Genomic DNA, 17,379 nt, shown 5'->3' on the forward strand with positions numbered 1-17,379 from the left:
ACATACATTGGTCTCTAATAGAATATGCTGAGAAATCAATTTCCTGTTCTGCTGGTGAAATTAGAATAAACACTTTGTTTGCCAGCACATCATTCAGTAATCCACGCGACAAATTTCTTTTATATACAATACGACATATCGTACCAGATTCATAGGAAATCTAATTTTGCCAGGCCAGGCTAGAACTTACCAGGTAAGATCATGGCAAAGCACCTACACTGTTTATCATGGCCAAATAGACACCAAATATAATAATATACACAGAAAATATAGTGATAAAATTATACTCGCGTTTTAAACTTTTAATTTGGTCATCAAAGTCAAATTGGTCTTCATAAGTTCATTTTATTATGTCGTTCTATGACAAAACCACGGTTACGACTAACATAAGTTAAGAATGTTAAGTTGGGAGATAAAATTGAGGAAATTATTCTCAAAATTCAAAAATGAACAATCATATGTACTTAATAATGAAGAACACACTTTCCAGAATGATCGAAGAATGCAAGAACTTAAGAGAGCTCAAAAGAATCCACACCCACATTCTAAAGTCACCAACTTTATCCAATGCTGACCAGTATCACCTCATTACCCGTGTTCTTTTCTTTTGCTCCTTTTCAAATTGGGGTTCTTTCAGCTACGCCAGCAATGTTTTTCACATGATCAAGAACCCTGATATTCGTGTCTATAACATCATGATCAGAGCATATGCTGACATGGAAGGAGGTAATGGATGCCATTTTTGCAGGGCTTTGATGCTGTATAAGAAAATGCTTTGCAGGAACATTCACCCTAATTCACTCACTTTCCCTTTCCTTGTGAAGGCTTGCACTAGGAGGCTGGATGGTTCCACTGGCCATGTTCTTCATTCCCAAGTGATCAAGTTTGGGTTTTTGAATGATGTTTTTGTTGGGAATTCTTTGATAGGATTGTACATGGCATGTGGCCTGTTGAAAAATGCCAGCAAGTTGTTTGATGAAATGCCTGTTACAGATCTTGTCACTTGGAACTCAATGGTTATAGGGTGTTTGAGAAATGGAGAACTTGATATGGCATTGGATTTGTTTAGGAAGATGAAGAGGAAGAATATAATAACATGGAATTCGATTATTACTGGGTTGGCTCAAGGTGGCAGGGCAATGGAGTCACTGGAACTTTTCCATGAGATGCTGCTGTTTTCGAATGATGATTCCGTTAAACCTGACAAGATTACAGTGGCTAGTGTCCTTTCAGCTTGTGCTCAACTTGGAGCTATTGACCATGGGAAATGGGTGCATGGTTACCTGAGAAGAAGTATCATAGAGTGTGATATGGTAATTGGAACAGCTCTTATCACTATGTATGGAAAGTGTGGGCACGTGCAGGAAGCTTTTGAGATCTTCAAGGAAATGCCTGAAAAGGATGGGTCGGCATGGACAGCTATGATTTCAGTATTTGCTCTTCATGGATTAGGTTGGAAGGCTCTTGATTGCTTTTCAGAGATGGAGAGAGCTGGAGTGAGGCCTAACCATGTGACATTTGTTGGATTATTGTCAGCTTGTGCTCATTCTGGTTTGGTTGATAAAGGTCGGCGATGCTTCGATATAATGAAACATGTTTACTCGATTGAACCACAAGTGTATCACTATGCTTGCATGGTCGATATTCTTAGTCGAGCCAGGCTCTTCGAGGAGGCGGAGATGCTCATAAGAAGCTTGCCAATGAAGCCGGATGTTTATGTCTGGGGTGCATTACTTGGAGGATGTCAAATGCATGGGAATATAGAATTAGGAGAAAGAGTTGCTCTGCATTTGATAGAGTTGCAACCTGAAAATCATGCTTTCTATATGAACTTGTGTGACATATATGCAAAAGCTGGCAGGTTTGATGCTGCCAAAAGAATTAGAAACTTAATGAAAGAAAGAGGAATTAAAAAGGAAATCCCGGGGTGTAGCATGATTGAAATCAACGGTGTGGTTCATGAATTTTCAGTTGGAAGATCATCTGAACTTCTAACGAAAGAATTAGTATTTGTCTTAAATAAATTAAGTAATGAGATGAAGACATGATATCTGAAGATGCACACTTTCATTGGTTATACGAAGAAATCTGCAGAGTGTAATTATCAGTCACAGCAGAATGTGTGATTGTTTTAATGATTATGGCCACCTTAAGTTTTGTTATTTTGAATAGCATTGCTGCTGTGTTATGAACTCTTTCTTGATGAAATCCTCATCCATTGGACTTGAAAAAAGGGGTTGTGTTTGCTTGCATATTCACTCACCATGTATTGGTAATGGAAGTTGTTATATGCATAACCATCTGGTGGCAGAAAATGACTATAATCTGAGGCAATAACTACAATAGATCAAGTATGCTAAAAGAGGAGACAGTTAAGTACTTAAGTTTTGTTGTTAGTTGTGATGGCAAATATCAAACAACATTGAATTTTAGACAGCTTGTCATTATCACCTATTAGGCCAACAATTAGTAGGCCTGGCGGCTAATGCTCATTGCCCAAAATGTGCATCTAACTTTGTAGGTTGTAAGAGTCAAGTTTATCAAGATAAGACAAAGATATTTATACCATGATAACAATTCATTAACATATCTTTTGATTTTGCATTTTGATAAGGACTCAAGATAAATAGAAGACAAAATAGATTAATTAAAACTGAACAAAAAAAATTAACTCTACTTTCTATTTAGTTTTTTGATACAACAAAACAGGAATTTATTTAACATCATTTGCCTATATCATAGTTTCATCATTTATCAAAATTCTGATAGCCAGAATAGTTTAAAAAATATTTATATTTTTCATATTAGGTTAAATAAAATTTTAGGTCCATTTTACTTACTAAATAAAATTAATAGTTTAATAACTTAAAATATAAACTATTCTAAAATACTTGCTTTATCTTATTTTCACACAGAATTACAGACATTCTCTTCATGTCACAAAATTCATACCTTCAATGACAATCAACATCAACCATATTGACTTGTCTTACAAATTATTAGAAGAATTATTTTATCCTCTCAAGCAAGCACATTTGATGAGGTAACACAATAAGGGGAATACAAGTTGGATGAATGGTTTGTATCTTTCCACATATGAGTTTTTCAGGCTTATGAAAACCTTATTTGTGTGCCTAAAATATCTGCTTATCTGTCAGAGTAAAAGCTAAAGTACATACAATTTTGAAAAGAAAAAAGGCATTAAAAACAAAGTAGCATGTTGTAATTATCATAATATCTACTGAAAATAAGTAAATAAAAATAAAAAATGCTTAATTACTCATTTATTTAGTATGTGTGAAGCAAAATACAGATAAATAATTTATCCCTCTATATATAGAGATACCCTGCTAGGTACCTCCCACTTGCAAAGTATCTTGATTCTATTAAGTTCTGTGTAGTTATTACATTATGAGATTCTTAAATTTTCATTTTGAACCTGTGTCTGCAGCTGTAGCACTTGTTGCAACTATAGCTTTAATATTCTTTGCACTGCAAACTAGTTTCCGAAGGTTCCATAGCAGGAAAGGAAAGCAGCATGTGATTGGAGGCACTGTGTTAGACCAGTTTTTCAACTTCCATAGGCTGCATGATTTCACGACTGACCATGCAAAAAAACACAAGACTTATCGGTTGCTTAGCTTATTCAGGAATGAGGTTTACACTGCAGACCCTGTGAATGTTGAGTATATCCTCAAAACAAACTTTGCAAACTATGGGAAGGTATTGCATATTTTGGTATAATTCAATTTTATTTTTGGTACAACACTTTATTATATGAAATTGCATCATTTCAAGCTTGCAACAACAGTTGTTTTGCCTCAGACATGGATGATATTGTTATAGAATATAGATAGCCAGTCCTAAACCTGGATCAAAGAAGAAAGTTATGATAGGCCTTCGACAACTGATGTAAAACTCTGTCGAATTCCTATGATATAGGCCTTATCAAATTCTTTCCTTTTTACATTCTATAATTTTTTATTTTTGAATTTCTCTACTGATTAAAATAAAATATGTCTAATATGTCTATTCTGCCTTATGCAGTTATTCAACCAAAACCGGATTTCTTAATGTTTGGTTTCTATTCTGTTGCAGGGGTGGTACCACCATGGTATTTTGACAGATCTTTTAGGTGATGGAATATTCACGGTAGATGGAGAAAAGTGGCAACATCAGAGGAAAGTGGCAACCCAAGAAATCTCCACCAAAGCTGTGAAAGATTTTAGCCTTCAAGTGTTTCAATCTAATGCAGTAACACTTGCAAGAGTTGTTTCAGAAGCTGCTATATCAAATAAAGCAATTGACTTCCAAGTAAGATTTTGGGACATGGTTTTTAATTTAATCCATTTTAAAGGAACTTACTTATTAATCTCATGTTGCATGATTTTTATTGGCAGGATTTGTTTATGAAAGCCACCTTAGACCAAGTGTTTAAGATCATTATTGGTGTAGACTTGGACACAATGTGTGGAACATATGAAGAAGGCACCAAATTCTCCAATGCCTTTGATGAAGCGAGTGGCCTAACCCTATACCGGTATGTTGATATCTTATGGAAGATCAAGCGGTTCCTCAATATTGGATCGGAAGCAGTACTGAGGAACCGAATTAAAGTTGTTGATGAATTTGTGTATGAACTTATCAGAAAAAAGACTGAGCAAATCCAAAAGCCTCAACATGATTCACATGTGAGTAGGACTTAAAAACTTCTCTCTTGCATCACTTAACTTTCAAAGTTTTTATAACAATTCTACATTGAAAAATGACATCTCATGACAGGTGATAAAAGCAGACTTGGTGTCAAGGTTTCTGGCATTGGAAGAGACAGATCCAAAGTACTTAAGAGACATTATCCTCAGCTTCATAATTGCAGGAAGAGACACAACAGCTGTTACTCTTTCCTGGTTCCTTTACTTGCTCTGCAAGAATCCTCATGTCCAAGAAAAAATTGCACAAGAAGTCAGAGATACTACAAAGTTGAAGAACACTTGTAATATTGATGAAATTACAACTGCCTTAACTGAAGGGACTCTTCAAAAGATGAACTATTTGCATGCTGCTTTGACCGAGACACTTAGACTCTACCCGGCTGTTCCTCTGGTGATGAACCTATGCAATATATATAGAAATACCTTTCATTTCCAAACTAACATAGTTAAAAGACATGTTTGCTATCACAATTGTTGAAAATTTCTTCTTTGTTGCTGTTACAGGATGGTAAACTTTGTTTATCAGATGAAACTCTGCCAGATGGATTCAGTGTGAAGAGAGGTGACATGGTATCTTATTTACCATATGCCATGGGCAGGATGGAATTCCTGTGGGGAAATGATGCCGAGGAATTCCGTCCGGAGAGATGGCTTGATGAGAATGGAGCTTTCCAACAACAGAGTTCTTTCAAGTTCACAGCCTTTCAGGTTAGCTAGTGCAAAGTATGATATATTTTACAGAACAATCTTTTCTTGAATTCTCAAAGTTTGATTTTCTTGTTGTCATTATGCAGGCAGGACCAAGAATATGTCTAGGAAAAGATTTTGCCTACAGACAGATGAAGGTTTTTGCTGCTGTTCTTTGTCATAGCTACAAATTCAAGCTTGCTTTTGAAAACGAAGAAGTTAATTATATGGTTATGCTGACTTTGCACATTGATGGTGGTCTTCATGTGCATGCCTCCCACAGATAGGGTCCATTATGTGTTACTACTACATTATGATCATTTATGTTTGGAATATTCTTAATATTTAAGAAAAAATAAGGATAAGTAAGAACAAAATCTTGCATTGCAGAAGATGTATTAGCTTTCATATATTAGTTATATAAAACTACGTTCACAAAGACAACTTTGTATGTCCTTATTCAATAAATTAAAATATTTAATATATTATATATATGGAACGTTTCTTTCTATGGCTGCAATTTATATTGTACTCTGAAGTTATGAAGTTACCATTGGCATTATTAATACTGAATCATGCACGTGTGAATCATATGCATGTTTCTATGTTGATCTAGTCCAAGTAATACAAATATTTTTCAGGTAGCTCTCAAGACAGTGACGGACCCAGAAAATTTTAGGAGTGGGGGCAAAAATATATATATTAAATAAATTTTGTTAAATATTATTAATTTTATATGAAAAGTATGTTTATACCATTCACTTGGTCGAATAGACGGAGGGGTGATGAGTTGATATAGGAAAGACTGGACCGATTCCTGGTAGGAGTTGATTGGCAGCAACTCTATCCCAATGCAACGGTTCTTAGATTGTTAGAATCAGGCTCGGATCACTCCCCTCTTCTCTTAGACTCTAATCCGAGAACTGAGAGATTTAAACGCCGATTCAAATTCCAAGAAAGATGGTGTTCCAATGATGAAATAAGGCAGATTGTTAGAGAGGTTTGGCACGAACAGATTGATGGTTCAGCCATGTATATCCTAACTCAAAAAATAAAGCGTTGTCGGCATAAGATTGTTAGATGGTAGCAAGAACACAGATCTAATTCGAAGGTAGAGATTGATTTACTACAGTCTGAATTAGAGAAACTTCGTTTAGCAGGAATTCATGGAGGCGGCATCATTTCAGAAATAGAGGACAAACTTAAAAAAGCATTGCAAAATGAGAAATCTTATTGAAAAGATAAGTCTAGATTCAAATGGCTCAAATCCGGTTATCAGAACACAACTTTCTTCCATCAGAAATTTAGAAATCGAACCCGAAGGAATATAATTTGGCAACAAACTGGCAGTGATGGTGAAGTGGCTACTTCAAATGCTGGTATTGCTTCTGTGGCTGAATCTTATTTCAAGGACATCTTTTCCTCCACTTGTCATGAGAACCCTGAACCTCTGTTTACTGATTTTGAACCTAAGGTTACAGCTCACATGAACCGTAGGCTTCAAAGACAAGTGACTATGGAGGAAGTGAAACGTGCAACATTTAGTATTCATCCTCAAAGTGCTCCAGGAGACGATGGTATGACAGCAAAATTTTTTCAAAGCTTTTGGAACATACTTAGTGGTGATGTGTTTCGAGCAGTTAAGAGCTTCTTTTCAGGGGGCAGAATTTTGAAGGGTTTTAACCACACTCAGATCTGTCTTATTCTCAAGATTTCTGATGCTAAAGATATAACTCAGGTAAGACTAATAAGCCTATCTTTAGTCTTTTACAAGATTATCTCCAAAGTATTTGTACATAGACTTCAGGGTATGATGAATAGATTAATTAGCCCTACGCAGAGTGCTTTTATTAAAGGCAGATTAATCTCTGATAATATCATAATTGCTCACGAGTGTATGCATTACTTGAAGAACAAAAAAAAGGGGACTCAAAAATGAAATGGCGCTAAAATTAGATATGAGTAAGGCATATGATAGGGTGGAATGGCACTTTCTTTGGTTTATATTGGAGAAGTTTAGTTTTGACTCGCGGTGGATCATGTGGATTCGAGAATTAGTGACAACTGTTTCTTATTCTGTTATTGTGGAAGGACAACCTTATGGTTTCTTCAAACCAAATAGAGGTATTCGACAAGGAGATCCTCTATCTCCCTATCTTTTTTTTTCTGTGCAGAAGGTCTCTCCTTCTTGCTACACAAGGCAGAACAAAACAGACTAATTCAGGGTCTTCAGATACATAGGCGATGTCCCAAGGTCAACCACCTCCTCTTTGTTGATGATTCCATCTTATTCTGTAAGGCTAATCTTGAAGCATGTTTAAATATCCTGCATTTATTGAATTCTTATGAAAGCATCAGTGGCCAGAGGGTAAATCTTAATAAATCTGCTATATTCTTTAGCCACAACACTTCCTCCACTACTCGTACACTACTGGCTGACTCTATGAATATTAATCATATTGGGGTTCATGATAAATACCTTGGTTTGCCTTCTACAGTCTCTAAATCGAAAAAGGCTTCTTTTAGTATGATCAAAGAAAATGTTCGGAAAAGAATCCAAGGGTGGAAGCGCAATCTTCTATCGTCAGGTGGTAGACACATATTGCTTAAAGCAGTGGGAGAAGCTATTCCTATTTATACATTGTCTTGCTTCAAGTTGTCTGATGGTTTAATTTCGGAAATTCACTCTCTACTTTCTCAGTTCTGGTGGGCACAAAAAGGTTCTGAAAGGCGGATGGCGTGGATTAGCTGGGACATTATGACTCGCTCAGAAAAATAAGGAGGCCTTGGATTTAAAGATCTCAAAATTCAAAATCTAGCGCTTTTAGGCAAACAGTTTTGGCGACTCGTAACACAGCCTACTTCCTTATTATCCAAAATCCTAAGAGGTAAATACTTTAGCAATAGTAATGCTATAACGGTAGAAATTGGAGTCTTACCTTCTTGGGGATGGAGGAGCATACTGGAAGGCCGAAAGATTGTTGAAAAAGGTTTTAATTGGGCTGTGGGTACTGGAGAGAATATTCGAACCTTTGAGGATCCTTGGCTGCCTCCTCCGTATCCTTTAATGATTTCTGACATGCCAAATAGACAGGCTATTTCTGAGTTGGTTCCAAGAGTTAAAGATCTAATTACTGAAGTTAGGAATTGGAATCAGAATCTCATTCAAGAATTATTTCCCCAAGACGTTGCAAAAAGGATTTTGTCAGTTAAAATTGCAATGGAATTTGAATAAATCCAAGCAATATGATATAGTTTCAGGTTACAGAACTGACTATTTATTTTACCATCCGCTTCTGGAGTTTTGCCCTAATTATATGCAACAGAAAAAGTCGTGGACTGATCTATGGAAGTTGAACTTGCCTCACAAAATTAAGCTATTTATCTGGAAAGCTCTCCATGGCCGGCTTCTGGTGCTTGCTCAGATTCATCACCGCATCCCATCTATATCACCAATATGCCCTTGCTGTCATGAAGCAACCGAAACAGTCACTTATTGTTTGATCGATTGCTCTAGAATTAAAGATGTATAGTCTCAGAGTTATCTTCATGACTGTCTTCCCCCTCAGAGTCCTAACGACTTTTGGACATGGTGGACTGCATCAACAGAGATGCTTAACTCGGTGAAGAATGCTGACCGTAATCCTCAATTGCTTGCCATCATTTGCTGGAACTGCTGGAAAGCTCGCAACCAGTTGATTTTTGAAGTTTCTACTTCAATGCCGTCTGCCATTCTAGCAAGCTCTGTCAAGTTACTCCGTAAAATCAAAAGAACTCCCAGTTTAGGTCGTCATCTCCATGAGGCAAGCTCTTAGTTTCATTCAATTTGATTTATCATTCTTTCTTCTTTAAGATTTTTCTTCGTTTTTCGACCACGTACCGTTGGATGAATACCTTCAGTGTAGTATTTTTGGGAAATCCCCACCTTTTATTATGCTATCCTGCTTTTGGACATCTTTGTATTTTTTTTTCAATAATTAATGAAATATAACTTACTATCTTTGGAAAAAAAAATTAATCAGTTCATTTAAAATTTTATATGCAACATAGGTACATATAATAGAACAAAAGATAAAAAATAAGTAATAAGGATGAATAAATCGAGAATAAAATAAAATATATAAAGTCACAAAAAAAATAAATATTAGATTAATACCTAAACTATAATTGTTTGAATTAAAAATTGTAATTAAAAATATCAAAAAGAGAAATAATGAAATTGAAAGATACATAGAGTTATGGAGAGCTATATAAAAAAATTAGAGAATTTAAAATTTACTTTTTGATGAAGAGAAGATGACCATTAGATAAGGAATAGAAAAAGAAGGTTGAAAATATAAAAATAAGAAGATAGTTTAAGAGAATAAAGAAGTGATGGTACAATAATTAAATTTGATTAGGTTAAATAATAGTCAAAATAATAAAAAAATAAAAAAATAAATTTAAAACTTTAGCTAATTAAATTTATTTTATTTGTAGTAAAATCATTTAAAATTTAAAATAGAAACATATTATATATAACTATATTTTTTAAAACAAAAATTAAAAACAGCGTGGGGCCAAATGCCGCCTCATTATTGCACCATCATCCAATGTTGTCTTCACACACTTAAAAAATTTGACGATGTGAGTGCCTTACTAATAAAATATTTGACTAATCTAGCCAAAGAGCAAAAAGTACTATCATGAGTGCAAATTAATGCATATTAAAGGCTAATGTGGTTTCACACTGCGTTATCCCTTATGAATTTTTCGTTGTTTTCTTCTTGTCTGTAATTGCAGCTAGCACGATACCAGTATGTAAATTATGACCTTGAAACAAAATATTATAAAATGATAGGGTGGTAGAACAGTAGGTGACAAACATAGTGTTTAAATACCTTTCTATGAAAAATATTATGAATAATTCTGTTGTTATAAGTATTCTAGTTTCTTCCTGATCAAAATTTTGTAGTAAGTAGTCTTCTGCTGAGCCAAAATGTTAGATTATTTTAGCCTTGATTTCAAATATCTAGCTGCAGCAGTTCTAGCCTTAGTTATAGCAGTGTTAGTTGCCAAAAAACATGGCCGGAGAAGAAAACGCCACCCCATTGCAGGAACTGTTTTCCACCAACTTGTCAACTTCAACAGGCTACATGATTACATGACAGACCTTGCAAGAAAGCACAGCAGTTATAGGCTGCTTAGCTTATCAAGCAGTGAAGTGTACACTTCAGACCCCATAAATGTGGAATATATCCTCAAGACAAAATTTTCAAACTATGGCAAGGTACTAAATCAACTCTACAAAGTGTCAAAGTTAAATCCTCAATATTTGGTTATTTTTGAGCATGTTTGCTAATTTGCAAAATCAGTTCTAGCCTCTAGAATTGATTCTTTTGCAAAAGTGATATTTTTTACTTTCAGAATAGTTACAACCAAACATAAATACTTTACATCAAAATCAGTTATAAAAGAATTAGTTATTCAAAAACAGAACTAGACAAGTTCAGATATATGATAATTTTGTGGCTAGAAAGAAAAGTTGGTTATTTCAGTTTGCATAGTGATAGCATAGTTGATTCCTACATTTTAAATATTTCATATCTTCTTGATGAACATATGAAATATCTATTCCCCAACCTATACTGGAAAATACAATATATTGTTGAATCCGTAACATAGTCTCGATGCTTGAGTCTAGAAAGTTCCTATAACTTGTTTCAGGGACGACATCAGTATGAAATCCTGAGGGACCTATTGGGAGATGGGATATTCACAGTGGATGGAGAAAAGTGGAGACATCAGAGAAAGGCAGCAAGCTATCAATTTTCCTCCAAGCTTTTGAGAGATTACAGCAGTTCAGTTTTCAAAGGGAATGCTATAAAACTTGCTGCAATAGTGTCTGAAGCAGCAATCTCAAATCAAGCAATTGAAATCCAAGTAGGACTCTTCAAATGGATAGATATACTTCTATAACATTTATTTAAACAACTTTGGTTATTATTTGAGTTTGTTACACATTGATGTAGAAAAGTTCTTATTGGCAGGACTTACTTTTCAAATCAACCATGGACTCAGTATTTAATATAGTACTTGGTGTAGAACTGGACACTATAGGTGGAACATATGAAGAAGGCTCCAAATTCTCTAGTTCTTTTGATGATGCAAGTGCAATTACTATACTTAGGTATATCGACGTTTTCTGGAAGGCGAAGCGGTTTTTGAACATAGGACAAGAAGCTTTACTAAAGAAACATGTCAGAGTTGTAGATGAATTTGTGTATAATGTGATTAAAAGCAAGACTGAAAAAGTCCATAACCAAGATGATAAGCCTGTAAGTAAACAAATTCACAAGACAAAAACTTATTTTTTGATAGTTATAGAAAATCATTGAAGAAATTCATTGGCAGTACATGTTTTCTTTTGACAGGTGAGGAAAGACCTTTTGTCAAGGTTTTTAGAATTGGATGAGACTGATCCGAAGTACCTGAAAGACATCATCCTGAGTTTCATCATAGCTGGAAAAGATACAACAGCCACTACTCTTTCATGGTTCCTTTACAAGCTATCCAAGCTTCCTCATGTGCAGGAAAAGATTGCACAAGAAGTCAAAGATGCAACAGGGTTATCAGATTTTTCAAAGCCTGAGGAGTTTGCAGCTAACATAACTGAAGAAGCTCTTGAAAAAATGCAGTATCTACATGCAGCTTTGACAGAGACACTAAGACTCTACCCTGCTGTTCCATGGGTGAATAATACAACATAACCACATGAAAAGAAGAAAAGATTCTTTTTTTAACACAATTAGACTAAGGCACCCTTTTTATCCTTGAAAGATTAATTTCTAGCAAAATTGTTCTGCAAAGATTGATAATTATGCCGTGGTACTCAAAAGATTAAAATGTTTGATTTTAGTAACAAGTATAGCACCATTTTAGCTGTTGAAATCAACCCTTTAGGTACGACCGGATAATTATCAATCTTTCTGGGGTAATTTTGCTAGTGATCTGAATCTTTAGAGAGTGAAAAATGGTTGCCTAATCTTCTATAGTATGTTTGGGATTCGATTTTTTTAACGACTTGGTTTGATGCTTGTACGGCAGGATGCAAAGATTTGTTTCTCAGATGATGTGTGGCCGGATGGATTCTATGTGAAGAAAGGTGATCTTGTGGCATACCAACCTTATGCCATGGGAAGGATGAAATCATTGTGGGGTGATGATGCTGAAGAGTTCAGACCAGAAAGGTGGCTTGACATAGATGGAAAGTTTCAGCAAGAAAGCCCCTTCAAATTCACAGCTTTCCAGGTCAGAGCTTGATATGATATCACTTCAAAATAGTTTTCTTAGCGAACAAGAAACATTGAAAAAATAGAAATTTATATATATATATATATTGGTTGTTGATTCCACAGGCGGGTCCAAGAGTTTGTCTTGGGAAGGATTTCTCATACAGACAGATGAAAATCTTCTCTGCTATCCTCTTAGGCAGCTACAAATTCAAGTTGGTTGATGAACACAAATCAATACATTATAGAACTTCACTTACTCTGCATCTGGATGGAGGTCTGCATCTCTATGCTTATAGAAGATTTGGATATTCAAATTCATAGATATCAGAATGCTTTATTCTCATTGTATTGTACACTAAGAAAACAGAATTGTTGTGCCAAATTGTTGTGTATTTGCATAACAAGAATGGGAAAACAAATATATGAAAGCAATGACTTACAAGCATCAATCAGTATTCAGTAACTTATTTGGGAATTTAAGAAAGAAAGGGGAAAAAAATACATAGCAAGATTCACTCAACAATTTGAAAGAGAAAACGCATGACAAGTTAGAACAACAAATAGTTCATCAATAGAAGAAAAAGCATCGAGTGACAGGAAGAAAAAAGGAGGTCTTTATTGTGGATGTGGCTTTGAAGTCCCTATTAAATTTATAATCATTGATTTAATTTAATGATAATAAATGATCCCGATTTAACACTTGATGCTCTCAATTTTTACTCCAACTGCTTGATCATCTTGATTCATAACTCACCAAAACCCACTCACACAATATACGCTAAAAATTACGTCGTTCTTCTTCTTCTTCGTGCGCCTCTGACTCCTTCTTCTATTAGTGCTGCTATTACTGTGTTTTATTTTTGTTTCTTCTTCTTCTTCTCTTCTTCCTAATGTTACAGTTATTTATTTTTTTTGTTTGATTTTTTTTTTGGTTTTATTCCTCTTAAGATGATAAAATAAAAAAAAATATGAAAAAATAAAATAAGAATAAAAAGATGAAAAGAAGAAGAAGAAACAACAAAAGATAAAGAGAAAAAAGAGAAAGAGTTTTGATTATATAAAATAAATAATAACACATGAATATCTTAGTTTTGACACCGAAAGAAACAGACAGATATTTCATAACAAGAAAATAGATGTAGAAGAATTTTTTTACATATCAGTTACCAGTTATAAAGCGTCAAGCAGTGTAGATCCCTTTTATTGTTGATGACAATGGAAAAATGACATTGGTGATAGCTTTTATTTTATTTTACATTGGGAGTTGGTTTTTGTGACTTTGTTCTTCTTTTGCTCCACTTTATTACGTTGAGCTCGTTTGCTAAAAAAAAATCTGCTACAAAAGTATAAAATGCATTTTTTTTATTTTTTGTTTTTTTTTGTTGCTCTTATTTCTTTTTTTAAGAGCATTACTTCTTATATTAGACTTGAATGAACATATTTATACTATATTGCAATCTTATTTAATTGAATGAATATATGTTCTTCTTCTTGTTGATTTTGGAACATTGTCTGTTTCTTGTTTTTTGTTTGATTTTTTTTATTTTTATTTTGGTTAAGAGAGTAAAATAAAAAGAATTATGATAAGGTAAAATAAGAAGGAGAAGATGAAAAAGAAAAGAAGAAGATAATGAGGATGAAGAAGAAAAAGAAGGATGAAAAAAAATTTTGAATTATCATTAAGTAATTTTGGTGTATTCTAAATTTAATTTTGGTACATTTTAAATTTAAATAAAGTGCACTTGACTGAATTTATTTTAAACTGAATTTATTTGTATGTCCTCATCGTTAAAAAATTTCGGTATATTTTATATTTGAACTCTATCCGTAGAAACGCGCTCCTGAATTTAAAATTCTTAAACTTAGTTAGATTTGTTAGGTATTTTAATTGTTTGTGGAATTTTTCTCGTAAAGTTAACCCAAATTAAATAACTAACTTCCAAGTTCCAACTAATCATCAACTACTTGAACCAGCTGGCAGCAACATAGATACACATACACAGTAAACTACTTTACTTCTGTATATAAATAGTTCCTCTCCTTCTATATGTTGCACTTAATTCAATCAAGTTTAATTTATTCAGTTTACTGCTGTATATAAACTAACGATGCAGTAACTAAATTTTGTTTACGAAGAGAGAGATGATTAAGAATTATTCGAACAATAATCCACAAATTAAGCATCGTTTCAGCCATGACATATGTCATGCCCTTATTGGTTTGTAAATACATAGCCACCCTTAGCCACTAGCGACTCACCCATTTAATAATATCAACATTTCAGTATGTTCATCAAATACCAATATTTGGATTCTTACTTTAATTCCCAAAAAAGCACATAATAATGGTTCTCCAGAAATCATCATCGTCAATGGTGTTTAAAGTGAGGAGGAACCCAGCGGAGCTAGTGGCACCTGCTGGACCCACCCCCCATGAGCTCAAGCTTCTCTCCGATATTGATGACCAACAGGGTCTCCGTTACCAAATTCCATTGGTGCAATTCTTTGCTTACAACCCTTCAATGGCAGGGAAAGACCCTGTCCATGTCATCAGAGAAGCGTTGTCCAAAGAACTTGTGTTCTATTATCCACTTGCCGGAAGACTTAGGGAAGGTCCTAGTGGCAAACTTATGGTGGATTGCACTGGCGAAGGTGTATTGTTCATCCAAGCTGATGCAGATGTTACACTCGACCATTTTCGTGTGGGAAAGTATCAATCAATGGAATTTTTGTACAATGCATATAACGAAGATTTAGGGAGTATTAGAGATATAACTAGTGTTACTTTTTTTCGCGTAAACTTCTGGAATGAGTGGTTTCATGATATGGTATTAGAGTTCTAGATTCAAAAACTCAAAAGTTTGATCCTTGCCTCCTTCGTGAATCTCAAAATCAACTTAACCTTTTGGAATGAGTGGTTATGACATAAAATGTTTATTATTTCTAATACTCGAATGATTATTTTAAATATTATGAATGATGTTTATTTTGTAACCTATATAACCATTGTACACATTGTACAAATAAATCATTGACTCCGTCGGAGGATTTTTTTTTTTAAATCGTTGTTCACATTGTTTACCGTATACTATGTGTATTGTTTAGGTATATTTTTTCTTTAACGAAATAGATTGATATCAAGTAGTTTAACTCATTAAGACAGGTAACACGAGCCGTGGGGTGGCAACGGGGTAGGTAGGGGCGGGTTTTTGCTCTACCCGACCCCGCTCCGCCGTACAACAATCCGCATGGAATCCACCCCTGCGAGTATTAGCGGGACGGGTATTACTTAAACCCGACCCCGACCCCGTCCCGCCCCGCTAAAAACCTGTCGGTAGGGACGGAGTGAGTACCCGCGGGTTCGGGTGGTATTGCCATCCCTAAACACGGCTCATATGCGGTGGCTTCATCTTTGCTACGCGTGTAAACCATACAATGTATGATGGAAGTGGATTTGTGCAATTCATAAAGGGTATAGCAGAAATAGCCCAAGGTGCAACAAAGCCTTCAATCCTCCCACTCTGCTGTAGGGAGCTTCTTTGTGCCAGAGACCCTCCAAGAGTTACATGCATCCACCATGAATACAAACAACTACCCCTTCAAGACGACAACAAAAATGTGTTCTTCAAACCCTCCCATGCTTCCTTCTTCTTTGGCTCCAAAGAGATTGATGCATTGCGCTGCCTCTTCCCTCTTCACGTTGCTCAATCTTCTAGCACCTTCGATGTCCTCAGTGCATGCCTCTGGCGTTGTTATACAGCTGCACTGCATCGGCAAAACCCTAATCAAGAAGTTCGCTTCATGTGTGCAGTCAATGCACGTTTTCAACCTTGCAGGTCACACTCTTCTTTAATTTGAACAAGGATAATTTCCAATTGATTCTCTTCTCTTTTGTGACAGCGGTGAGAGCTACTTTGTTCCATATACTAACTCTAAAGGAGAGCATGGTACGGTGGTTTTAATTTGCCTGCCAGAAGAAGGCATGGAAAGATTTGAGAAAGAGCTTAATGGGATGGTCAAGATCAAGGATGAAGAGAAAACTATCAAGTTGATGTCCAATCTTTAGAGGATGCTTGATTTGAATACACATGCATCTATCAACTTAGTTTTTATAACTTGTCTTATGTGTCTTTATTTGAGAATGAAAAAGTATTTTCTTGTTTTCTAATATTCATTGTCTCTAAGCCTAAAACACCTCTGTTTCTTCCTTCATTTATTTAACATTTGCTTATATATATGATGGGAGTGAAGAAATTTTTTTTTCAGTCAGCTTCAGTTCTCTAACTGAATAGAAGTGGTACTTGCAATTGTAAATTATTTCAATAATTAAGTGAGTTTAGGGCTCCAAAGTAGATATTAACTTTTGGATTTTATTGGAGATATATTTTTACCAGATCCCAGATGAGTATAATTCCTCATCAAAATTCACTTTTCATTTTCTGATATTTCACCAGCTCTTGTTTCTCTCTCAAATCTTCTCATTCACTACAACCACTCTGCACTCAGAGTAGGGAATTTCACATGGTAACTTGATTTTTATATTTTGTAAAAAATGATGACTTAATTTTATCAGCGCTTTGATTATTGTCAAACGTTGCTGCTGTGAATTAAAGTTTTGTGTGATACAAGTATATTTATCATGAAACCAAAAGCTTAAATTGGATAGAGATAATAATTATATATTAAAAAGCATAAAACATAAATATA

At 34.8% G+C, this 17,379-nt stretch overlaps 5 protein-coding genes across 5 annotated transcripts; all 5 read left to right on the forward strand.

Annotated features, from left to right (window-relative positions):
* LOC107642202 (pentatricopeptide repeat-containing protein At5g66520-like) lies at positions 332-2,297 on the forward strand. Its single transcript, XM_016345505.2, has one exon. It carries the CDS (start codon positions 447-449, stop codon positions 2,046-2,048), a length of 1,602 nt encoding a protein of 533 aa, XP_016200991.1. The 5' UTR covers positions 332-446; the 3' UTR covers positions 2,049-2,297.
* On the forward strand, positions 3,347-5,896 carry LOC107642203 (cytochrome P450 704C1). Its single transcript, XM_016345506.2, has 6 exons — positions 3,347-3,723; positions 4,099-4,314; positions 4,401-4,691; positions 4,783-5,103; positions 5,217-5,420; positions 5,507-5,896. The coding sequence occupies exons 1-6, from the start codon at positions 3,412-3,414 to the stop codon at positions 5,684-5,686; spliced, it is 1,524 nt and encodes a 507-aa protein (XP_016200992.1). The 5' UTR covers positions 3,347-3,411; the 3' UTR covers positions 5,687-5,896.
* Positions 10,186-13,118, forward strand: LOC107644740 (cytochrome P450 704C1). Its single transcript, XM_016348666.2, has 6 exons — positions 10,186-10,668; positions 11,106-11,321; positions 11,429-11,716; positions 11,813-12,130; positions 12,486-12,689; positions 12,797-13,118. Exons 1-6 carry the CDS (start codon positions 10,378-10,380, stop codon positions 12,992-12,994), a joined length of 1,515 nt encoding a protein of 504 aa, XP_016204152.1. The 5' UTR covers positions 10,186-10,377; the 3' UTR covers positions 12,995-13,118.
* On the forward strand, positions 14,780-15,599 carry LOC110262662 (13-hydroxylupanine O-tigloyltransferase-like). The gene has a single exon (XM_021103181.1). The coding sequence runs from the start codon at positions 15,018-15,020 to the stop codon at positions 15,513-15,515; it is 498 nt and encodes a 165-aa protein (XP_020958840.1). The 5' UTR covers positions 14,780-15,017; the 3' UTR covers positions 15,516-15,599.
* On the forward strand, positions 16,108-16,738 carry LOC107642204 (benzyl alcohol O-benzoyltransferase-like). The gene is made up of 2 exons (XM_021124055.1): positions 16,108-16,508; positions 16,573-16,738. The coding sequence occupies exons 1-2, from the start codon at positions 16,108-16,110 to the stop codon at positions 16,736-16,738; spliced, it is 567 nt and encodes a 188-aa protein (XP_020979714.1).

Source organism: Arachis ipaensis, chromosome B05 (genome assembly GCF_000816755.2).
Source record: "Arachis ipaensis cultivar K30076 chromosome B05, Araip1.1, whole genome shotgun sequence".
NCBI classification, from domain to species: Eukaryota; Viridiplantae; Streptophyta; class Magnoliopsida; order Fabales; family Fabaceae; genus Arachis; species Arachis ipaensis.